This window comes from Pseudophryne corroboree, chromosome 4 (genome assembly GCF_028390025.1).
Source record: "Pseudophryne corroboree isolate aPseCor3 chromosome 4, aPseCor3.hap2, whole genome shotgun sequence".
Classification (NCBI taxonomy): domain Eukaryota; kingdom Metazoa; phylum Chordata; class Amphibia; order Anura; family Myobatrachidae; genus Pseudophryne; species Pseudophryne corroboree.
The window spans coordinates 549,549,798-549,576,150 of NC_086447.1; the positions used below are offsets into that span (position 1 = coordinate 549,549,798).

General features: G+C 40.1%; 1 protein-coding gene across 1 annotated transcript in view; it reads left to right on the top strand.

Annotated features, from left to right (window-relative positions):
- EYA4 (EYA transcriptional coactivator and phosphatase 4) overlaps positions 1-26,353 on the top strand; it is a 470,455-nt gene that overhangs the window by 365,259 nt on the left and 78,843 nt on the right. Inside the window, exons 7-11 of the mRNA XM_063917364.1 lie at positions 6,132-6,198; positions 9,665-9,807; positions 9,907-10,050; positions 12,129-12,208; positions 17,724-17,904. Coding sequence (XP_063773434.1) covers positions 6,132-6,198; positions 9,665-9,807; positions 9,907-10,050; positions 12,129-12,208; positions 17,724-17,904 — 615 coding nt within the window. The remainder of the gene's footprint in view (positions 1-6,131; positions 6,199-9,664; positions 9,808-9,906; positions 10,051-12,128; positions 12,209-17,723; positions 17,905-26,353) is intronic.

The window sequence follows — 26,353 nt, forward strand, 5'->3', positions numbered from 1 at the left end:
CTTCTGTCTCACCCCCTGTACCTTCCATTCCCCTATCTCACCCACTGTGCCTCACTCCGCCATCTCACCCCCTGCTCCTCTCATTCCCCTATCTCACTCCCTGTGCTTCACTCCCCCATCTCACCCCCTGTGCCTCACTTCCCCATCTCACCCTATTCCTCACTCCTCCAGCTCACCCCCTGTGCCTCACTCCCCCATCTCACTCCTTGTGCCTCATTCCCCTATCTCATCCCCTGTGCCTTACTCCCCCATCTCACCCCCTGTGCCTCACTCCTCCATTTCACCCCCTGCTCCTCTCACCCCCCCATCTCACCCCCTGCACCTCTCACTCCCTGCTACCTTTCAGCCTCTGCTTCTGTCTCACCCCCTGTACATTTCATTCCCCTATCTCACCCACTGTGCCTCACTCCGCCATCTCACCCCCTGCTCCTCTCATTCCCCTATCTCACTCCCTGTGCTTCACTCCCCCATCTCACCCCCTGTGCCTCACTTCCTTATCTCACCCTATGCCTCACTCCTCCATCTCACCCCCTGTGCCTCACTCCCCCATCTCACTCCTTGTGCCTCACTCCCCCATCTCACCCCCTGTGCCTCACTCCCTCATCTAACCTAGGACCGGATGCATGTGGCTGGGCAGAGGTGGAACTAGTTCCGCCTTCAATTAGAAGTGATGGAAAGCAGTTACGCCCCGTTTCGGCCCACTTTAACCTCTGGGTGTAGGTATACACACTTGATACACCTGACATACAGTACCAGTCAAGAGTTTGGACACACCTTCTCATTCAATGGTTTTTATTTATTTTAATTATTCTCTACATTGTAGATTAATACTGAAGATATTGGAACTATGAAAGAACACATATGGAATTACGTTGTGTGAATGCCAAATTGCTTTCTCACAAATATTTAAAATGCCCACGCTAATATATACTTTAGACACCTGCACCTCTTATTACCATATCCCATGAATATGCGCTATGCATCCCATAAGAGAAAATCAATACACCCACACGTTATCTGAGTTCCAAAGCTCATTGATGTATATATTTGTTATTAAAAGGATATGGATTCAATATATTACAAAGTACAGTATACCTATAGTTACATGGTTACACTCACACAGTAAGCAGTTATAACATACAGTTACATACAGTTACATATAGTTACAGTTACATGCCAGCAATACAATACCATTCCCTTTATGTTTATGTCTCCCTCTCTCTCTGTGAATCATGCTGAGACTTCATCTTCCTCTGAGACCAAACCAGGGACTGACTTCCTGTGTGGTCAGCTTATGTGTTATCTAGTTTTGGGCGAGGGAACTCTCTCTCATTCATGATGAGTCACTAGTCTCTTTGTATATGCTGAACAGGTTCAGCCTTGGGGACGTCCAAAGGGGCTGGCCTGAGCTTCATGTCCACTTTCCTAATAAGAGTGATTTTAGCTTTTATACATTTAATCATAATTATCCGTTGCAATGTCCCACAACTTCACAACAAGCATCAAATTAATCTACACATTAAGCTGGTTGTTTTAATAGTAAATATGACAGGTCTATCTTGCTTCGTTGAAATAATACACATACATGACATTACTTCATTACATAATTTTAAATCATCAGGATGTCTGGCACTTGATATCACTATAATCATGTACTGCATGAAATAAGTGTTGAATCCATCTCTGTGGCATGTCCGTGTAAATGCGTGTGTTACCATATTTTTCTGTGCTCGCTGCGCGTATTTGCAAGTATAGCGACTCATATGTGTGTAGTTTGTATGTTCTTTTTATGTAATATTTTTGAATTCGACAGTTGTAAACAAAAAGTGTTAAACAAATCAAAATATGTTTTATATTTTAGATTCCTCAAAGTAGCCCCCTTTTGCTTTGATGACAGCTTTGCACACTCTTGGCATTCTCTCAATCACCTTCATGAGGTAGTCTCCTGGAATGGTTTTCCAACAATCTTGAAGGAGTTCCCAGAGGTGCTGAGCACTTGTTGGCTGCTTTTCCTTCACTCTGCGGTCCAACTCATCCAAAACCATCTCAATTGGGTTTAGGTCGGGTGATTGTGGAGGCCAGGTCATCTGACGCAGCACTCTATCACTTTCCTTCTTGGTCAAGTAGCCCTTACATAGCCTGGAAGTGTGTTTTGGGGCCATTGTCTTGTTGAAAAACAATTTAAGTCACCAACAGTGTCACCAGCAAAGCACCCCCACACCATCACACCTCCACCTCCATGCTTTACAGTGAGAACCACACATGCAGAAACCATCCGCTCACCTTCTCTGCGTCTCACAAATACATTGCGGTTGGAACCAGAAATCTCAAATTTGGACTCATTGGACCAAAGTACAGATTTCCACTGGTCTAATGTCCATTCCTTGTGTTTCTTGGCCCAAACAATTCTCTTCTTGTTGTTCATCCTCAGTAGTGGCTTCTTTGAAGCAATTCGACCATGAAGGCCTTATTCACGCAGTCTTTTCTGAACAGTTGATGTTTAGATTTGTCTGCTACTTGAACCCTGTGAAGAATTTATGTGGGCTCTAATCTGAGGTGTTGTTAAGTAGTGGTTTCTGAGACTGGTAACTCTAATGAACTTATCCTCTGCAGCAGAGGTTACTCTTGGTCTTCCTTTCCTGGGGCGGTCCTCATGAGAGCCAGTTTCATCATAGCGTTTGATGGTTTTTGCAACTGTACTTGAATTTTCTGACCTTCATGTCTTTAAGGTAATGATGGACTGTCGTTTCTCTTTGCTGAGTTGAGTGGTTCGTGCCATAATATAGATTACAACAGTAGTCAAATAGGGGTGTCCACTGTGTACTAACCCTACCTCTACACAACACAACTGATGGTCTCAAACACATTAAGAAGGCAAGTAATTCCACAGATTGACTCTTGACAAGGTACACCTGTTAATTCAAAACCATTCTAGGAGACTACCTCATTAAGCTGGTTGAGAGAATGCCAAGAGTGTGCAAAGCTGTCATCTAAGCAAAAGGGGGCTACTTTGAGGAATCTAAAATATAAAACATATTTTGATTTAACACTTTTTTTGTTTACAACATAATTCCATATGTGTTCTTTCATAGTTTTGATGTCTTCAGTATTAATCTACAATGTAGAAAATAATTAAAATAAATAAAAACCATTGAAAGAGAAGGTGTGTCCAAACTTTTGACTGGTACTGTACATCTGGTGCACATGTTGATGTTTTTAAGCTGAATGCATCTTGCTTGATTCAAAACGTACTAGTTAATACAGTACATCTTTTTCCTAGATACATACAAGTGCATATGTTTGCACCACTAAATAAGCCCCTGTATTGGTAAAGTAGAGATTTATGCAAGTTTTGGCACCTGTGGCCAAATTGTGTGATTCAGTGAATCATTAATACCCCTTTCCCACTGCCGCAATAACCTGGGTTATTGCCGTGTCATCTTGGGTCGTGGCTCAGTGGGAAATGGTCCAAAAAATATCCTAGTTACCTGGGAATCCGACCCGGGTAGCTACCCGTGAAGGACCAGGGTAATGGCGCTGTGTAAACAGGTGATCCGTGTCATCCGACCTGGATCCCGTATAAAGCCTATTGAGAGCTCGATCACCGGCCCTTGGAGATTATTTTATCTCCAAGCACCATCAGAAGCACATGCGTGCAGTGTAAACGGCGTGTCACCCCAGTTTTTGGTGGAAAAGGGGTATAAGTGATAAGAAGTTACACAGTTTCTGCGAGATGCAACATACAGTGTAAGTAAAACAGGGAAATTCAACTTTTAAGAATATATAAACAATATAAAACAAACCAATGATGGTGTTCTGAAGGATAATAACGGAACACCATTCAGTCCTAAGGTAAAATGATTTCTTTCATCTTTTTCTCCTCAGTGGTTATTAGTCTCTTTAATGTGAATATTCCACCAAAAATAAATGATACATTTCATAGTGCAGTAGTTAAAATTAAAGTTACGGCCCCTTTCTTACTTTATTCCCAACTCAGAATCAGGCCCTTACTACACTATTAGGCTAATTAAAACATAGAATTTAGGAAAAAGAAAAAAAAATACTAATCCTAAGCACAGTCCTTAGTACGCTATTACAGTAGCTACTTAGTACACTGTTAGCAACAGTACAGTATTAGCGAATTAATATGCAAAATGTGGGAAAAATACTCAAGTATGGGAATTTTAACCTATGGCGAAGCGTCTAAGTTGTGCCAGGCATCTCAGGCCATGTGAAGCATAAAGGATAGGTGTGTGAGGACACATCTGTATGACCCAAGAAGAAATAAAAGAATTGGTCAAGAGAACCGCTGTCTGCGTCTGTACTAGAAACTAATGTGGGCCATAAATCTAAGTCTGATTCCCCATTCGGCTGATGCCGATCCCATCCACTAATCATTGATCAAAAGTGCCGATCGGCGGACAGCAATGTTCGGTGATCCTTTGGGGGGGTTGGCAAAATACAGCATGTTACAAATCCCTGACTTGCCTCTCTCGATTATTTCTTTATGTCGGAACCAGTGATTCAAGGATTTTCAATATTTTGGATTTCCCTGATCCCCCGACCCAGACATCGGCAGAACGGGGAACTGCTCTGATAACTGTTAGATGTATGGTCCCATTAGAGCTCTGTCCCTACCCTCACTTCCTTGTTGTGGACACAGATCAACTAGTACAGCATTGTAGGGAAAAAGTTACCTGAACTACATGGAGTCACTGGTGTAGTTCTGATTCGTGGTGACCTTAAATTTACTTTTGTTTGGCTATATCCTACATTTTGCTTATTCGATTACTGCAGCAACTGTTATGTCGTAAGAATCTGACATTAAATATGGAATCATAAAATTCGACAGCAGAAGAGAAGCTACAGGTCCGTGTGTGTGTGTGTGTGTGTGTGTGTGCGCGTGCGTGCGTGCATTTTTGTTCGGAATAGAGATTTTTGTTATTATCTATCTAAATTGCTAACTGTAGAGTAGCTCCCAGAAAACCACCAAGTAAATTCAGCTATGTAAGTTGTACCTTTATGAGTGTGAGATGTAAAGATGCACTTGCCAAATAGCAAATTGTCCCTGGCATAACAATGTCATTATTAGTAAGTACACTACATGTGTGTTGCATATTATTCCAATACTAAAGTCAAGTTACTAACTGGATTATCTTCAGAACAATGCTTTTGGGCAAATACATTTCTCCCTAGAGACATGACAGTGACTGCTGCAGTGTAAACCCTAAGCTGGGTGTAACTCACAATCTATCCCTGGTTCAGTTGTAATAACATCAACATATACAGTTGTAATGGTAACACAATTAGGATTTTTTTCCACAGAAATCCGGATGAATGTAATTGGATTAATTTGCCTTTGCTATACTAGTGTGTCTTTCATTAATCATTTTGAAAGTGAAATATGAGCAGATGGCCTGGCATTACCCTGTATATTTCCTCTATGAATTTCCTATGAAGGGATGGGTTCATCATTATGCAGAATGTATATTTGGTATGCATCTGTCTTGATAGAGACAGATGGTTAAGGGAAAGAAATACTTCTGCATTAACTTTGGAATGAGCCCACATACAGTAAGATAGAGACTTAGTATGCCATGTCCATAAGATGTTGAACAGCAGCGGAGTGTTCGGGCAGCCGATGATGCTGAACCTCGAGTCCAGCCTTGCACGCTTCACAGTTAGTATTTATCTACATAAATGATTAAAGTTAATAAATGGACTGCTTGTCATGTAATCTGCCACTTGTGACTAACCAGCTACAACGTAAAATTATACTTGCATGGCAACTCTGAGGTTATTTTTTGGAGTGTTATTTTTGTACTTTTGTACTTAAAATAACATCATTCTCTAACATGCATTTGGTGAGATGTTACCTATCCACAGTATATATATTTTGAGTTCCTGGGACTTGAAGCTTTTGTCCTGCAGCAGAGCAGGCCTTCAAGTATTTTTAGCTGTTGCCAAAATGTAGATTTAGTTCCGTACCAAATACTTCCACACTTTGTAGTCCTTCTCTACACTAAAATAACTCATTTTGTCAGCATTTATGATCTATGCTAAAGCTGTTAGAGCGTGAATGCTAGTTATTTATGGTACTAAGTTTTTTCAGCGTGTTTTATGTTTTACAGTAATAACAAGCAGTGGCTACAGTCCAAGATCAGCACACCAGTACTCGCCTCAGCTATATCCCTCTAAGTAAGTGACAAGTTAACTTAAGGGGAAGACTGGATATTGTTGTTTTAAAGCAATTAATGTGTACTTTTTTTTTTTAAATTCTTTTGGAATTAGTGAAACTTTTTCTGCACCAAAAAAGAGAAAGAAGAAATTGATAGCTACTTTATATCAAAAGTTCATGTAATATTTCTATTGCAGCTTTGGATGAAAAATTGTGCTGTTTATGTGGAAATCTATATGTGGTCCTAAAACAAGGCGTGTTAGGATTACTATTATCTAAACTAACAGCTGCAAAGAATGTTATGCTATATAATGTAACCATGTTGTGCACCTTTTAAAATTGACTGGAATATTGTTCAGCTTCCAGCAATGATGGGGTTTTTATCTACGTTATCTTTCTATTAAAGGATAATTGGCAATTACAGTCCACAACTCTGCATGCTCTGTACTTCCACCTACACACCCACTCATAGTTTCAGAACACTTAGTCTACACCTGAACGCCACATTGACGCCACTTAGCAGAAACGACATAGTTGCGTATTCTGGGACACGGTAAAGTTTGCAAATTATTCTGAAAATGCAGTGGAGTGAGTCTCTGCTTCGGCCCCTTTGTGCACTTAGAAACAGTGCAGTTATATATTGGAGAGTTCTGGTAACAGAACTTTGTCTAATTGCAGTAGTTAAATTAGATATCATTTTATACATTTACAATAACAGCCTACTATTGTTAAATAAGTGACAGTTTAAATAATATTTAGGACCACCAATTAAACTTATTAGAAATTCTAATTGTAATGAGCTAGAGAAAGGCAAAACAAATCCCACTATAGGAGGAAAAACCTTGCTTGAGCTAAGAATTCCTGGATCAATAAGCCCAAATCACACCAAATACAAACATCCAACTCATTCTTAAATTATATTAATGTTTGTACTCTAACCAAGAACCCTTCCAATGTGATGATTAATCTGTTTTTCTTCCTCTTGCAACTGATGACCACTTGTCCTTGGTATAGTTCTTGGTATAGAAAGTTCTTATAGAGTATGCCACTATTATTTTCAATGACAGTATTACACTTTTTCTTCAGGGCTTGTCCAGGTGATTGCTTTCTAATTGCTGTATACAGTATGTGTTCCTTCTTCTGACATAAAGATCATTGAGGCCTATTCTGAAATGAATGTAAAGTTCCCAGCACAGTAAAGGTGGTATGGACAAAAATGCAGGAAGATATTGAATGAGTAATTTTCCTGCATTTCTGCATTTACCATTCCCTCTCTAGTAACAACAATCTCACATTTGAACATAGAGATTAAGGTCTCATATGCTAGCATCATTATTTCTCAATACCTGCATTCCATATGGAATACAATGCAACCAAAGATTGAGTCCGAAAATATTTTTTGGGCCAAAGTAGTTTATTTTGGACCCTACCTAATGAAATATAATGAGACTGTACAGTTAATTTAATTTGGGCAAAACAAATTATTTGAACTTATTGTGTTGATGTCCCTTCTTTATTAGAAACTTCTTTAGAACTATTAAGATGAAAATGTTTATTTTTCTATCCCAGTGCATAGAAGTTGTTCATAACTAATTGTCTTGAAGAACCATAATCAAGTTAGGAACAAATTCAGTATCAGAATTGTACTTTTTTACTTACAAATATGTGTGTGTGAATTGCTCATTTAGTTTTACAGGATATTCTAAACTATAGCTCCACCTGTGTAGCTCAAATAGTTGTGATATAAAAGACAGGAGAAACAACAAAGGAGCTAATATACAATGGGTTTATTTCTACATAGTGTGCAGAGATTTTTGTAATCCTTTCTCAGTTCTATTATTGGATTACAATAATAAGCACTAGCACAGCTTGTTATTAGTAGTGATTGTGCAGTTTCATACATTCCCACATCTTGTGCTAAGAATATTTCTAATGGAATGCACCATTGAACCTTTAATTTTTTTTACTATTTATGCTTTAAATGACATTCTTAATATTACGCCATTTACATTTGTCTGCAGAGGATTAAGTAGACGTTTCTCTTCCCTGTAAACTTTCTAACAGATATGCTACCCCAGTATCAAAGGTCATTTACAGCTCAATGGTGCAAAGCTATTGAAACTAAAGCTGTTTTTCCTCTGTGTGATATCACATGACTCATTACATATTTGGTTTTACTCTTCTTTATATGATGTGGATAAATAAATGAGCTATATGTTTTGGGGATAGGGCAAACTTGAAGGTGTTTTGTAGCTTTCTTGCTATCCCAAAGTTTTTCAGGGGCAGACTTTCCTGATTTAATACCGCCAGATGGCATTAATCATTCATTTAAATGAAAGTAAACTATTGTATTTAAAATGAAATAACATAAATTCACTTGAAATTAGTAGAAACCTGATAACCTTTTACTTTCACTGTCCAGAAATAGCAATAGTTATATGAGGTCTAAAATAGCTGAAGAAAAATAAGAACAGTTCAATAAAAAAAAAAAGAGTGTAATTGCAATGGGCAGTGACGTGACCTTTTTCATCATTTCATCTTTTGCAAGTTGGACAACAATAACATTGTAATAATGATCCCATAAAAGTTCATGAGATGGACAATTACATTGCACATTAGTGAGTGAAAGAATGAAGGCAGGCGAAAAAGTTCCTGACCAGGCTTGCTAATTTGCAATGCAGGGTATGGTTGTTTAACGAGTCCTCAGATCTGTAAACAGATATATCTTGAACTGAAGTGGAGCTTAGAGAGAGCCCTTGCTTGAACTTCATGATGCATATGTAGACAGAAAGAAAAATTGAAAAGAAGCTATAAATAAATAACTTAATTGATTATCTCCTGACATAATACAATAGAGCCCTCTGTATTTTAACCATTGTGTCAGAAGAGGTATCCGGATAGAAGATAGACAGAAAATGCAAAGTCAATAGGTCGACACCAGATAGTCGACAGTCAATAGGTTGACAGTTAAATGGTTGATGCAGACTTAGGTTGACAGGTTCAAAGGCTTGACATGCAAATGGTCAACACTTGATTTTTCAGGAATTTTAGGGTTAGGAGTCAGGGATAGGCATATGAGGGAGGGTTATGGCTCGGCTGCCAGAGGGGACTGTTAGGATTGGGCAGAGGGTTAGACACCGTGGGGAGGGTTAGGGTTGGGCTCTAGGGGAGAGTTAGGGTTGGGATTAGGGGTAAAATAACAAAATAAAAGTGTCAACAATCTGCTTATCGATCTTTTGACTCTGCCTACCTTTTGACCCTGATGCCCATTTAACTGTTGATCTTTTGACTTTGTCAACCTATTGATTGTTGACCATTTGATGTCAACCTATTGACAATCTATATACTTTCAAACTTTTAATCCACACCTGTCAGAACATTGATTAATAATATTGTGTTGGATGAAACAAAAACAAAAACAATTGATAAAGAAACTGTATAGTATATACTGTAATTAAATTTACTTGAATCTGTTTTTGACATTAGGCCCTATCCACACATTCTCTCAACACCAGCTGCTCAGACTATGTCAGCCTATGCTGGACAAACGCAGTACTCCGGAATGCAGCAACCCACCGTTTACACAGCATACTCACAGACCGGACAGCCTTACAGCTTACCAACATACGGTATGTTTGCCTTTTTTTGTGATCTATGTCCTTTTTATTATGCACTCTTCATTGCTTAGGTAAACCCTGCCAGTAAATAATTGTGTCCCTCTCACGCAGATCTGGGAGTAATGCTTCCGGGTATCAAGACAGAGAGTGGTCTCCCACAAACACAGTCTCCTCTGCAGAGTGGCTGCCTAAGTTACAGCCCCGGATTTTCCACACCTCAGCCAGGCCAAACCCCATACTCCTATCAAATGCCAGGTACATCACCACAACAGACCCGATTCTAACTTGGAAGTAAATAAATATGCAGGGAGAGTTGGATTTGAGTGGGGTGTGTCCAAACTTTGCAGTGTAAAAATCAAGCTGTCCAGCATGTGTTGGCTTCATGTAAAAGCAGCCAGTATTTACCCTGCATGCAAAAATACTACATATATTTGCATCCTTTACGTTGCAACATTGTTTATCCAGGTGAAAAGTTACTTGCTCTTTTTTGCTTGACTTCCACCTCAGAATCTGGCCCAATAAGCTGTTAAAATATGTCTGCATCAATTTCAAGGCTAAGCCCACCCACAGCTATGCATTTATTTTTCATTAAACTTAGGAGACTTGAATTATAATGCTATTTACCAGCTCTTGGTAGACTCATTGATTCAGCACATCCGCCTATGTGTATTATAAAAATTATTCTACCTACTTTGGCTGTTACTTGTTTAAGGTTGTCAGCAGGGTCGGACTGGCCCACAGGGGTACCAGGGAAACCACAGGTAGGCCCCACTGCCTGAGGGCCCAATCCTTCCTCTAGAGATCAGGTTCCAGACTGTGCACTTGTATTATACATGGTAGATATGTTGCATTTCACTGCACTAAACTATTGTGTATTTCAAGCCTCTGTGTAGGCTGGCCACACCGCCTTTGTAGGCTGACCACACCCCTAAGTATGGGCCCCTATAAATGCATTCCCCCGGTGGGCCCTTCATACCCCAGTCCGACACTGGTTGTCAATGCCTTCCATCTTTCCATTTTTGCACACATAGGGCCTGGATATCTTAGCAGGAACCAAAATGGCAAGCTTTTGCATATAGCGCATGCGCAGAAGTAAATTTCCGTAATTTGCACGTCAGTCCTATTCTGAGTCAGACGGAACATGTCCAGATCTCTCTTTCAGCCACATAGGGCGTTTCATGGTGAGAACTGGGTGGTCACAGTGTGATTACACGAAACCAGCCCTACTCGTGGGAGTGCCATGGGAGTGTTGTGTGTATGTATCAAAAGCTCTGTGCGAGTTATGCATATGAGCCATGGAAGTCTGTTTCTGTCGGATCTCTCATACAGTATACAGTAATGCTGAGTGCTGCAGCGACTTGAGTAAAATGGGCGGCACGTGTTTCCGCTTGAACATGTTTGAACCCCCACATTAGTTGAACAAAATCTTGCCGTAGCATAAAGTATAAAATCTGGCTTCCACCGCTGCTCACAACTACAGTACAACCCCATGAGATGCATTGACAACTCAACTCACAGGAGTAATAGAAATAGATGCAACTGACCTGCCAAGTGCATGGTTCATCAAATTTCAGTAAGTATTGTATTTTATTTCAGGTCATCTACAGTATTATGCTAAAAAAAAAAATATGGACTGTAGGTTTGGGTGGAATTAACACTGCCTCCAGATATTAAGAATCCTTATCGTTGCATATCGTGACCTTAAGGATTCTTTTTTAGTTTAAATGTATTTATTTAAATCTTCGGGACACAGGCTCCCATAAGTGCCCATCACGGTGATCAGGAAGAAGTACGGTCATCTCGTATACAATCACTTTGTATCTACCTATGGACGCCTTCACAACTATTGCACATGCATGACTTTTCAACTGCGCATATGCAATGCGGAAATCCACACAATGCACTAGGATGTCCTACAGTCCACTGGGGAGGGATCACAAGATCCCATTTCAGCAGGTCTGCCCCATTGTAAGTAATTGGCTAACATCATCTAAAGATGCTCTGAACCCATGTAGATAGGATCCGAAAAAGCTTAGCTTTCCATTTGTGGATCTGGTTATATAACATACACATAGAAAATTCTGGGGACGGCTGCTGTGGAATAATTCTGCCCTTAAATATGTTGAAACAGCAGTTTTCACTTATTTTAAGAGCAGAATTGATTAATAATTAGGCCCCTTAAGGTGAAATTGTTTTCACCTTATATTATTTTAGCTAGTATATTATTTGTAGTATGCTCATTTGCTCACTGCATTCCTGAATAACTTAACATTATTTTTGTTGGTAATATTTTTCCTATATTACATAATAATAACCACATTTTCCTTTCACAGGTTCTAGTTTTACCCCATCATCTAGTATTTATGCAAATAATTCAGTCTCCAATTCAACCAACTTTAGTAGTCCTCAGCAGGTAAGAAATATATTATCATGGATTTGATGATTTTCTTTTTGTTGAATGGTCAAGTCAAAGAGAAATTGTGCAGAGATCGTGTGAATTAGATCCGCCTTCTCGGTATATTATGTATGTAAGCTTATTGTATACCTGAGTAGGCACAGCATACTGTGTGCTCAACCTGGCTGGCAACATACCATGATTTGTATCAAATTAATGTTCTCCGTTTGCCTAGGGAACCTATTGTAGTGTTTTGTAATGGCAAACCTAAAAACTCCTTGAAGTGAACTCTTAGGGCTACTACGTACAGATGATTGTTGAATGCGGTTTAACCAGCCTGGCAGATGTGTTACCCCAATGAAGAAAGTGCCAGTGGTCATTTGTATTATAAGTATTATTATTATTATAATTTATTTATTTCAATAAAATCCACCCTTTTTTGTCTTTAAATGAAATTAATCTGTTTCCATTAGCGTACATTTTACACTGGAATTGTCCTTGGAAACCCGGAAGACAGAATTATGCGCTCCTTTGCGTCTTATGGTTTGCATATATTTCCATGGAATATATGGAATGAAGTGGATAGTTAGGATTGCTGACACAAAAATAGGTTTAGGATTAACCATGTCATCCCGAGCATGACTAAGTGCAAGTATTAATGTAAGATATTAATACTGTATATAGCATAATAGTACGATTTTCTTAAATTAGGGGCTCTACGTACATATGTTATGCTATAACCCACTGAAACAGTTGTAATTCTTTAACACCCAATGGGGTGCTGCTGATGTGTCTATGTTGCCACTATAACACACAGCATCCCAAGTGTTCTAGTAAAAGAGTGGTACCCTACGTCTGTGATAAACCGAAACAACATCCAACAGTTCAATGCAATATACAGATGTATTCTCTTACATCTTTGCTCCGTGCGCTATAAGTCACGTTACACACAACGTGTGAGTGCCTATCGCCTTTTGCGTTTTTTTTCCCACTGTTATGCTACAGTGTTTTCCTGGAAAACACTAACATGGCATTTCGGATGCAGATACAGCCGCAATTACACACGGAATATAGGCATTCTTCATATCATTTTAATCAGTAGGATCTGCACGTGCATCCTATTGCATTATTTTGTGACTAAGACACATTTGCATGGAAAAAAAAACGCTTGGTGCTACCAAGTTCCGCCACGTCATTGCGCAACTTGAAGATCTGTTTAGCATGACTGCAGCAAAGATGTAACTTATCTGGACTTACAGTATCTGTACACAAGGTCGCCACCCCAAGCTTATTGTATTTGTTATCACACTCACCACATTGGGTGTCAGGTCTGGCTCACCTGTCCTGGACTGTTGCCTATTCTCCCCGTTTTATATTCTGCCACTGATAATTCACTCCATGGGGTGTATTCAATTGATGTCTGATCCTTTCCGACGGTAAGGATACAACATTTCAGTATTCAATTAGTGGCCAAATCCGACAGGTTTTGGCCGCTCCCGACAATGCCAATCCATCTTTTTTTAACGTCGGATTTACATTGTCGGAAACGGGGCTGAAACCTGTTGGATTTGGCCATGAATCCGACAAAACACGTGGATCCGCGGCTAATCCGCTAATCCATGTGTTTTCCAACAAGTCAGATTTTCTGACTTGTCGGATAAACGGCAGTTTGATTGAATAGGTAGAATCTGGATTCAACCTTAAATTGTCGGAAACTACCGTTTATCCGACAAGTTGGGAAATCCGACTTGAATTGAATACACACCTATGCCTACATTCTTAATATCAGTGTTACATGATGGAAACCTGATCCATATACACAGACTCACACCTAACTTGCACACAGTGTCTGACACATTTTCACTCTGACCACCTCATCAAACACATCACCCCTTAATGTGGTTCCATTTTATAACCCCTCAAGTTAACACTTAAGTTGTTGCAATATCTAGGGATATTCGACAGGTCCATCTTTCCCCACAGAAACACCACCCTAATACCTAGCTCACTTTTATTCTATCCGGTGTCCTGCAGGAATTTCAGTCAGATTTAACCATGACTAATATTCTCTTCATAAACTGATATTAGCTATAATAATTGCTGTATGAGCAGATCATGGCACTACTTATTTATATTTACTAGTGTAACCTTTTTTTCTATTGATACTTTTGTTGGCACTGGAACTGAAAGCCCCAACAGAGTTCCAATATACATACACACCCCATGGCAAAGCAGCGGTTCTGCTCATAGTGATCACAGAGGATTCACTGTATGTGCTGGCCACTGCGCAAATGAGCAGAGTGGGGGCCTCCGGATATACATTGCTGGATGGTCCTACCTCATAGTAGTGGGATGGGTTGTGCTGGCCGTAGTCTCACACCAGAGAGTATGGAATACTGATTCCATCCTAGACGAGGTATCTGTAGCTTATTGTTCACTGGTTATTATTCCCAGAACGCTTCATTTATGGATCAGTTTTCATTGTCTGCTGTTATGGTTTCCAGTTTGACTGCACTGTCCTTATTAATGTAGCTCTAAATATGTCCCTATTCTTATATACTGACACCCTTCCATTTCTAGCGTACAATTCGTTGGATACAATTAACTAATCTAATTTGTTTGCTGTGAAAAGTGATTTATTAAATGAGTGCTTTTCAAATTAGAAGGGCGTTTTATATAAACCATATCCAATGATTATGTGATTTGTGAGGAGGAGGGGGGGTCTAGTGTGCATAATAGTTCATTTCAGTATACAGTCACACTCACCAACATTTTATTAACTAATATATTTTAAGAATGATTACTTTCCAAGAAATTAATATTTTAAAGCATTATCAGAATTATGCTTCAGACCACAGAGCTGCAGTTACTTTTATTAGTGCCCGTGCAGTTAAGACATTTGTATTGTAAAAACACAAGTGCAAGCTGGGTAGACATTCTTCTGGGTAATTCATCAAAGCGTTCCCTCCCGATGCATAACCTGGTCCTGAGGCCGCTCCTCCATCCCCCTGCCTCATGCCTTGAACATCTTGGCTTTGCTTACATACTGCCATCAGGCTACCTCCTGCTTGCTTGCACCTCTTGTCATCTGTCTGTCGCCCCTTCCCATTAGATTGTTAGCTCTTCAGAGCAGGGCCCTCTTTCCTCTTGTTATCTAAGCCCTCTTCTCGACACATTTCACTTGCAGCTCTCTTCTATTCAGCGACTATCTTTACCTGCTTTTTCTCCTGCTGGTAAAGGCTCATCTCTATCTATGGCCACCAGCTCCTAGTAGTGCTCTGATCACTCCCTCACTACTTACATCTTAGCTGTATTATGTATGAGAATTGTGTTGCTCTTTGATACCTGCACTCTATTTCTGTTATTTATTTACTGTAATGCTAAGTTGTGTCTCCCTGTACTGTCCTTTGTACGCCGCTGTAAAACACTTGTGGTGCCTTATAAATAAAATGTAATAATAATAATAATAATAATAATAATAAAAATAGAGATGTATAAACTTTATTTTAAAACATTGACATATTTAGTATGTCTAAGAAAAAATTCCTGAAAAGCAGTGAAAAATTGCTAGATATGTCACTTGGCAGTGACTGAGCACTGTATGACGCATACCACTTATAAATAATTACCCAGTAACATCTTTAACACAGCTATGAAGTTCATTCTCATAGCTTCCAGATTGCTATATATTTCTCTCCTCACATAGGGGGCTAATATCAGCCCGTTGAGAGCTCAATGTGGACCAGGTACTGGAGGCATGGCCAAATTGGAGTTGCCCCCACCGGAAAGCAATAAATAAAAAATGTTATGCATGGCACTGTGCACTGGCCTGGGCCCCCTAAACAGGACAGGGCTTAAGCAATCAGTACCCCCCTCCCCCTCTCGGAGCTCCTGGTGTACAGTTGAACCAATCGTAAAGTGTTAAATCATAAAGATAGAGGTGGTGTGCTCACACAGATACATGTGTGACACTATATACATTTATTTCCGTGCCCCTATTGTGTGTGTAATTATAGCCAACTTCCATTTAACTCTGCAGTGGATTCTTATTATTTAATTATCCTTCAGTGGTTCCAAACTTTCTTAAATTACGGCGCTGCAGAGTAACAGCATTATTTCTCGGCACCCCTATACCAAAAGTTTCTTATTGAGAAATGGCATTGAAAATTCTTAAACCAATACCGCTTTCAGACTGCTAATGCTGGGATTTGTACACGGCTCCTTCCCGGATGTGACTCAACGAGACCCCTTTCAGACAGGCGGCCTGACCCGGCAATATCCTGAGTTGATGACGTCACCGCCAATGCAAGCGGAGGCTGAGAGGATCTCCAAGCGCCACCTCTTCTCTATGCAGTGCAATGGTCCCGGGTCACATTGACCGGATTACTCATTCACACTGCACCCTGAGCCGGGTTGAAAATGTGTTCAACCCTGACCGCTTCCCGAGTTGAAATACCGGGTCGCTAAACCTGGATTATTTCAACTGGACACTTTACTGCTTGCTCATGTGCAATAACCCGGGATATTGCTGGTGTCTGAAAGGGGTATAAGTAACCTGTAACCCTGTCATTCTTAAGGTCAGTTATGAGGATGCAGTTAATTTGCCGGCTGTCGGGATCCCGGCGGTCCGGATACCGACACCGGAATCCCGACGGCCTTACAATGCTGACAGCTGGAATTCCCATGCACAGGGGCTATTCGCACTCGTTAGTGTCCATGATACTCATAGAGTGGGAATACAACCTGTGACAAGTGCAGCAAGCCACCGAGCCCGCTGCGTGGTGAGCGCAGCTAGCCCGCATGGGGAACCTTTGCGCTCGCCCCACTGCCAGCATTCTGGCGACCGAGATGCCGTTGTTGGCAGCCGGTAAATCATACTGAGTTATGTGGTGGGAGACAAGGTTGTGCTTCTGTTTTTCTACATACAGTAGTTTATGATTTGCAGCCACCAGCACTATTTATTTTTATCACGTTGACCATAAAAATTTTTATTTGGTTCTGGACCACCAACCTGTGACACCCCTGCAAGTGCCCTGTGGCACCCCATAGTGCGTAGGCACCCAGTTTGGGAACCTCTGATTTATACAGTTTAAAAATAATTTGTACAGTATTAGGAGTTAAAAAAACTATTCATTTATTATGTCAGTAAAATGAGTTCTGATGTATGTGACTTGTTTTCTATGTGCAAACCTCTGTTTGGTAATATTGTAGATGATAAACATCTGGAAAATATATGCAATACGATTGTAAAGAAAGAAAAGGCATAGAATATGCCTTTATAAGTCCTCATAGCCACCTGTGGCAATTGGTTTCAGGAATGTGCCGTAATGACAGGCTACAGTAGAACAAGATGTTAGGACCAAACATATTGTAAGCGATTTTCTTTGGTTAAGTGTTAATTCAATGTTAAATCTACCTGAAGTAACAGGATCCTGGCTTCAACTAGTGTTAAGAGCTAATTAATCCTTTCTCCTGCCAAATCTCAAATAATCATTTTACTACTTCACTTAATAAATTGTTCCTACTGTTCCAGGATTATCCCTCTTACACAGCTTTTGGCCAAAACCAATATGCACAGTATTACTCAGCATCAACATATTCAGCCTACATGACCCCAAATAACACAGTGGATGGCACCTCATCATCATCAACATATCAGTTACAGGATTCGCTGTCGGGCCTAAGTAACCAGCCAGGTACAGAACTTCATTCAGGTAAATGGAAAAGACTATTCTTCATTTGTTTGTTTTTGCAAATGTATTCAATGACTAATGTTGCTGACAAAAATAGTTGAACGTTAATACATAGATAGCAGCATAACAGGTTCATCTTTCTCATTAGGATGATTTTTTAATGTTATTAGTGATTTTTATTTTAATGTTATCCTTTGTTATCTTAATTTTCTGTGTGTGATGTGAATGTTACTATGGTTGATTTAAAAAAAAAAGAATTTTAGAATTTCAGACTTCGAGATGTCTTATTTACAACAACAACTTTCTTTACTATGTCACTAAAGTATGTTGTAGGGGAATACATTGCATCCCGATGTAGGATGTAGAAATAATATATATAAGAATTAGAGATGAGCGGGTTCGGATTTAACGCCAGAATTAACGCCAGTTCGGTTTTATCCGGATTTTTCTTATTGGCTATCCAAAACACATGACATCCGTGAGCCAATAAGGTGCCGTTTTGAGAACCGAGTAAATCCGAGTAAAACCGAGTAAAACCGAACCCGCTCATCTCTAATAAGAATGCAAATCTGTCGCTGCATCTTTCTGTTTGTTCACGTAAAGATGGTAGATTTCCATGGGGACGCTCAGTAATTATTTTTTTGAAAAGGGGGCAGTAGACCAAATAAGTTTGGAAACCTCTGGTCTATAGTCTTCATATCCTTGAGGAAAGGTAGGATGGAACCTCTCTTAAGAATTCAACACGTGAAATAAAAAATGTTCTAATAAACTAGACACCATTATGATGGTATACAGGACCTATTATAGCCATGTAATTGGTAATGAGTAATGACCATATGGAATTTCATTGTCAAGAAAAGTTCTGCTTGTATTTACAGAGAGGGGTTTAATGGAAACATCTACATTGATTAGAATTTTTGCTGCCATCAAGTAGCTTCTGCCATCTTACGGCTACTCCACTAACCTGTAACATCGTAGCATGTGCCTATATCCCACCAGCAGCAAAATACATCCCTGGGATTATATTTCAAGACATATCTAGTTGAAAAGGGGCCCAAGTAATTTTATGGCATGTGCCTCTTTTACACTGAGCCCCGCAATTGAATCAATGGCACTGAGTGGGGGTGGGGTGGGTACTCTTTACCCAGGCCTGGGCCTAATGGTGGGGCCCGGCAGGGTCCCGGGTTCCACTGCTACCCTCCCCTGCTGCAGAGAGCTGCACTTTGGGAAGGAAGAGAGAAACCTGCTGCTGCAGCAGCCTCTCTCCCCAGCACACGCTGCTGTGTTCTGGGCTGGGGAGAGAGGCAGTTGCAGCAGCAGTCAGTCCTCTCTCTCCCTGTGAGGGGGAGCAATCCCACCCGTTGGATCGGGCACTGGTGCCCTCCCCTGTGAGGCTGCATTTTATAAATACATTTTAATATTCTTTAAGGAGGGGGTCTGGCCACACCTCCCCTTTATTGACCACGCCCCCACCCTATACTGGAGCCCAGCAAAGGTGTCAATGCACCTGAATGGAATACATAAAATAACGATATTAGACAATGTTATTTTATTTGTATAGTTCTCTTATGAATTGCTGCTTTGGCTTTGAGACATCGGTTTATGAATCATTACAAATTACAAAGCAATGTTACATTCTACATTAAATAATCTGTGCAAGGGAACAGAAAAAGCAACACTTGTGCCAGATAAAAATTGTGTTTTCAGTATATACGAGAGACATTAAAAATAAACAGTACATTTTATTTGGGAACACTGTGCAGTATGTGGCACCATTGCTTGGTGTCACACTTTTCCAGAAAATAAACTTCTTAGATATTGCAATAAAAGGGTTAATTTGAACTTGGATCCAATAACTATTTAGATAATTTAGTTCCAAAATAAAGTATGGCTTGTTAAATAAAAATTACTTAAATATTATTGTTCTCGGCTTCTAGAAAGTAGGGCACTTTGCCTTCTGTTACATTCTATAGACTGCACTCATAGGAATCACAGTTTCAATGAAGTTATAAAAACCCAGACTCCACTGGCGTTTCTATAATGGGTGCAGTGTATGTGGTGCACACGGGCCCCTGAGTCCAGAGGGGGCCCCCTCCGCACACTCTGCACCCATTTATTAATACTTACCCCTCTGGAGTCCTGCGCTGACATCAGCAGTGCTGTGGAATCACCGTGAAAATGGCGAAGTGGCCATTTTCACGGTGTTCTGCGCAGTAGAGAAATCACTGGGAAAATGGCCGCTGTGCCATTTTTTTTCTGGTGAACTGCGCAGAGTGATCAGACTCTCCAGCGTTGCCGGCAGAGAGGAGGAGGCCCGATTGGAGTATGCAGCACACGGGCCTCCTCCACTCTTACAACACCCCTGCCAGGCTCTGTGTATCTGTGGTATTTGTACAGACAGTACGGTGAGATTTATCGAGTCTTTCCAGGCATTGAGTGTATTTTTTATATTTTTATTTTTTGCTATGTATTTTCAGCATCTGTAATGACACGACAGTAAGTTTAAAAACCTGTTGTGCAAATATTTTAAATAAAGGATTTGGGTTAAAAAAACAAAGCAAAACTTACATGAAGCCAATGCAGGTGATTGATTAACACCCTCCTTCCTGTACTGAAAAGGTTAATACAAATCAACTTTATGAGAACTAGACAGTTAAAGGTCCAGTTGTTCCAAAACCATGCAGTGCTGACTTATGCAATTCTAAAATAGATGCATACCTTGCGTTCAGCAGGACAGCTGCTCATTCTGAATTAGAGATTAGCTTAATGAAATAAAGTTGGTTCTGAAGGAAGAAATAGTAAAGTGAAGGGCAAATCAGTTGAAATTCCCTTACAAAGCACTTGGGCAAATCCCCAAGACAATTCATTTTATTCAGACTTGAAATAGATATGTCATCAATTTATATATTATTGATTTACTTATAAATGATCTAACCAGCAGAATATTGGTGGTGAAGTGTGTCCACAGTATTCAAATCATCATTATTTTAGAACAGAAGAGAGTTACAATCTGTAAGAGTTACAAATCTGTAAATATCAATAGGAGTGCACCAACATAGGCCACTCCACAGTATAGAGATACATTTATCTTCGTGCTGTACCATCTCTGCTGTTCACATTAACAGCAGTAATAGAAGTGGCTCAGAGGAACCTGTAAGAAGAATATGATGACATGGTATTCTCATGGCAACTTCCATCCCTTCAGAGCTGAATGCTTTTACACAGTGCCTTGTGTATATGAAGGGAGTTTTATATACTGTATCCTGGGCAGAGGAAGGAAGCTGAGACATAACTTTTACCTTATTAACTTTGTTATACGCTCCACTACACAACTTAATTTCAGTCATATAAAGGTCAAAAGTCAGTTCAGGCTCTTTCCTAAATGTCCCCAGAGTGTCTGTGGCTTCAAAGATTTCAGTCATTCTCAGTGAAGTAATGAGCTGCATTGATAGGAATATTAGAAAGGGTCCTTAATGAGCTTATGGCGCATCTCAAAATGACATACTTTGCTTAGTGGCTTTACCGATGCTTACACGCATCTACTGTAGGTCATCCGTACATGCTATCACAGCATCTGACTACTCAGGTACTTTCACTGCTTCCCTGGTCAATGTGCTGTAAGCTTCAAATGGATTTGTTTACTTGCCCTGCACGGTGCTTATTGTTTTGTGTGCCTAATACTGTACCACTGCTGATACATAAAACCTGTGTATAAATGGATGAATTAATTTGCTTCAGCGGACAGTGCACATAGCAGAGAATGCAGAATTGTAATTAACTTAAATATCTGGAGCAAATGACAGCCATACAAAGGTTTTGTCCTCAGTATGATTCTTGAGAAAATTGTTCCTGTCAGTGATTTTGCACCATCTTGTCTCCTAGTGTATTCTTCAAACCTGTCCTTTGGCCACTGTCCAGGAAAAGCAGCAGGGACATTTATAATAGATCCGCCATTCTGGGATAATTTGGCCATATGAGCACAGTATTATAGGTTGTTATGTAACCAGAGTGCCTTGGCATGTTCTAGAGTAACCAATTGCCCTGTTGTAAGACACCATCTTATTTTGGAAGACCAGGTGTGATTGTGTTAGACCAGGCACTAACAATGACATCACAACAAAATAAAAACAGCTACAGGTTGAGTATCCCATATCCAAATATCCGAAATACGGAATATTCCGAAATACGGACTTTTTTGAGCGAGACTGAGAAAGTGAAACTTTTGTTTTCTGATGGCTCAATGTACACAAACTTTGTTTAATACACACAGTTATTAAAAATATTGTATTATATGACCTTCAGACTGTGTATATAAGGTGTATATGAAACATAAATGAATTGTGTGAATATAGACACACTTTGTTTAATGCACAAAGTTATAAAAAATATTGGCTAAAATTACCTTCAGGCTGTGTGTATAAGGTGCATATAAAACATAAATGCATTCTGTGCTTAAATTTAGGTCCCATCACCATGATATCTCATTATGGTATGCAATTATTCCAAAATACGGAAAAATCCGATATCCAAAATACCTCTGGTCCCAAGCATTTTGGATAAGGGATACTCAACCTGTATTAAATAAAGAATATTGTTAGTTGCGGCTGACTTTAGTTTATGGTGTAGGACACAGGCAAGTACAATAGGTAACTAAGTGAAACATGTCAGATTCCCTGAGTTGGTTGATGTACAGTAGGTTCAGTCAGGTAGTAAAAAATATCAAAAACCTTTTAATGGCTAAAAGGCTAAATCCACATATATTGCAAGTTCTCAGGACACAAAGGGTCCTTCTTTAGGCTTACTTTTCTGCCCAGAAAGCTGATGCAAATGCTACGCTAATTGCTTTTTCTTGTTACGTTTTCCCAATTAAATGTTTCTGCCTGCATAAATAATTTCCCTTCCTTTCCTTTTGTGGGAAGGTTCTGGTAAAACCAGTGGTCTGCAATGCTGTGTGAGGCTGTATCGCAGCAGTAATGGTACAGAACAGCTGCCTCTTCTATAATGCCCTTTTGGCTTGTAATAATTTGATTTTTTTCCAACAGCCCAAGAAGCAGATGTGGTAAAGTGTGATCAGTATAAGTTTGAAAACTATAAAGAAAAAAATGATGCCAGAAGTGGTCAAAGGGATTGTAAAAATTGTGGAGTCTTGATTATAGGAGAGGAAATGGATTTATGGACAGCTGGGGAATGCAAAAATAGGAGATTCTGCCATTCAGAAAAACACAAAGGTTATTGTAAATTTCTCAAGGCACTGGGTATGTGCTCCTCAAACAAAAAACCATTAAAACCATTGCTCCTGGTTCCTTTCTATTTCTCTATATGAAGAAGGATTTTCTCATTTTTCCCACATGCCATTTTAAAAGTGAAATTGAGATTTGCATTTCGACAACGTCATGTTTGTTTTTAAATAGGATGCTGTGCAGTGTTTCCCTCAGATTCAGCGAGGCACATTTAAAGTCCGCTGTGCAGTTGTAAAACAGTATTGCGCTGCAGAACAGGACCAAAATAGCATTTTATTATGGGAGAAAACATGTATAAACAATGTGATACAGTAAATTATTCCTAGCATACAGTAAATGGAGATTTGTTGGGTGTAACGTCTGGTATGTTTTGATTAGCACATAGAAACATACTGTAAAAGGTTATATGCCAAGTGTCCATATGCGGTTAATAAAATGTAGAAATGTGTTTGTACCACATATATTTAAGAATTATTAAAATGCAACAGTTGTACTAATACGACTCTGCTGAATGCTAGTGCAGTGCACTACTGAGGCAGTCGTGCAATGAGCTGAACATATTCATATGAATGCAGCATCATTTTTTTTTTTTTAACTTGGGACACTGTTGGGACATTTATGAAAACTGTTAGCCAGGTAAATGAGAAAGGAAGATTGAGACGTTTTGTTTTCACTTTATGAAATATATTGAGGAAGATATTCACTCTTTCTGCTTGGTTACTTGGGCTATTCTGGTGTAAGCTTACCCGTTAGCATCATTGTACTGTAACAGACAAAAATAAAAATATAACTACAGATGTACAATATAACGGGTGCCGGTGCACACAGGCCAGTGTGCCAATGGGGACACTGTGCTGCACACCAATTCACCAATTCAAGTAGATCACTGGAAAGTCACTACAATGCCCTTGCTACAGGCCCATCAGTCTTCAGTGAACTTACTTAGCTCTAAAATTATTAATCCCTTCTATTTATCAATATTAAATAATACTAATATTTACATTAACCAGACAATAATTTTGCTCCACGTTTGTAAACAATTTTTCGGGATTTTTTTAACAGTTTGTTAGAGATAAGCGAAATAGTGAAAACTGTTTGTGAAATATTTTGTATAGAATGTAAGCTTGCGAGCAGGGCTTCCTATCTCTATAAGTATTATTACACAGTTTTGTGTTAAACTGTTAATAAATAAATGTTACTCAAGTCTTACCCAACCACTCCACACAGCAGAATGGATTGAACATTTCTCTCCCAACTCTACTCATAAATTCAGCGAAATGCTCATTTACAAATACAATGTTACATAGCCATTCTGTAGAAAAAAAGAAACCAAAGCAGAATTAGAAGATTATATTGCTGGAACATCACACCAGTTCGTCAGCGATTTAGCCAGTGATGGGATTCAGCCGGTTCGCACCGGTTCTTCAGAACCGATACCTAAAGTTAGGTATGGTTCTTAGAACCGGTTGCTAATTGCGTGGGTGCTCCCGGGCCCGAGCACCCATGGACCGCGAGGAGCACCCATGGAACCCGCCGCTGCCCCAGTAGCGCTAGCCGCCGCTGCCCCCGCAGTAGATTGAGACGCGCTGGGGGCTGCGGAAGTGCTTCTGTACCATAGCAGTGTAAAAAAAAACAACCAAAAATGGCCACCGCCAAGGAGGAGACAGATGCTAGAGGTCACATTTGACCTCTAGCGCCTGTCTCCTCGGCGGCGGGCATTTTAAGAGGGTGTTTTTTTTACACTGCTGTGACTGCTATGGTACAGAAGCGCTTCCGCAGCCCCCAGCGCATCTCAATCTACTGCAGGGGCTGCGGGCGCTAGCAGTAACCACTGAAGTCCGCACCCACCCTTCTTAACTTTACTGGGGCAGCGGCCAGGAGATACCTGGCAACACGCAGGAAACCCCTGACAACGCACAGGAGACCCCTAGCAACGCGCATGAAACCCCTGGCAACGCACAAGAGACCCCTAGCAACATGCATGAAACCCCTGCCAACGCACAGGAGACCCCTAGCAACGCACATGAAACCCCTGGCAACGCACAGGAGACCCCAGGCAATGTAAGTGGCATTATTGTGTGTGGGCATAAAATGGAGTCAGGACCATAACTGTGTGTATCATAATATGTAATTGGCATTACAGTGTGTGGCATAACGCATAATGGGTGTTATTTGAGTATTAAATGCATGAATTATTAAACTACCTTTCGGTATACTTAAAATGGTCATTAGGACATAGAACCGGTTGTTAATTTATTTGAATCCCACCACTGGATTTAGCTTATCTCTACTTATAACCTACAAATTAAGAATCCATACGTTTTAGAGGGGTCATTCCGAGTTGATCGCTCGCTAGCAGTTTTTAGCAGCCATGCGAATGCATAGTCGCTGCCCACGGGGGAGTGTATTTTCACTTTGTAGGAGTGCGAAAGCCTGTGCAGCAGAGCGCCTGCAAACACATTTTGTGTAAAACAAGACCAGCCCTGTAGTTACTTATCCTGTGTGATGATTGCTGCGACGAGTGACACGGTAATGACGTCAGATACCCGCCCAGCAAATGCCCGGCCACGCCTGCATTTTTCCAAACACTCCCAGAAAACGGTCAGTTGACACCCATAACGCCTTCTTTCTGTCAATCTCCTTGCGTTCGACTGTGCGATTGGAATCGTCGCTAGAACCAGTGCAAAACCACAATGGACTTCTTACCCGTAAGACGCGCGTGCGCATTGCGGTGCATATGCATGCGCAGATTATCCGTTTTTTTCACTTATCGCTACACAGCGAACAACGGCAGCTAGCGATCAACTTGGAATGACCCCCCGTATCCGCATATTGTTGCAGTATATAGTCAGTCCATACATAAAACTGTTCTTATAGTTGTTCTTTTTGATTTTTGCTTACAAATATTTTTCAGTTACATACTCATTTTGCAGTAGGTGGCATGGGCTAAGTTATAATGCTCTGAATTTGAGGTACCACCTTACATTCAGTTGTGCAGAACTGTGATTCTGCAGAGTGAGTCATTCTGGTCTGGATTATATACAATTTTAATCATTTGCACTATGGTTTTAAAATGAATCTACAAATATTATTGACCATTAAAAATCAAGCTACAATCCATTGAATTACATAGCACCTCTGCAATATACACGAATACTAACAATTCAGTGAAGATTTATGATGTTAGAGTTAAACATGTCGACTTATCACTAATGTTGTAGAGATTTAGC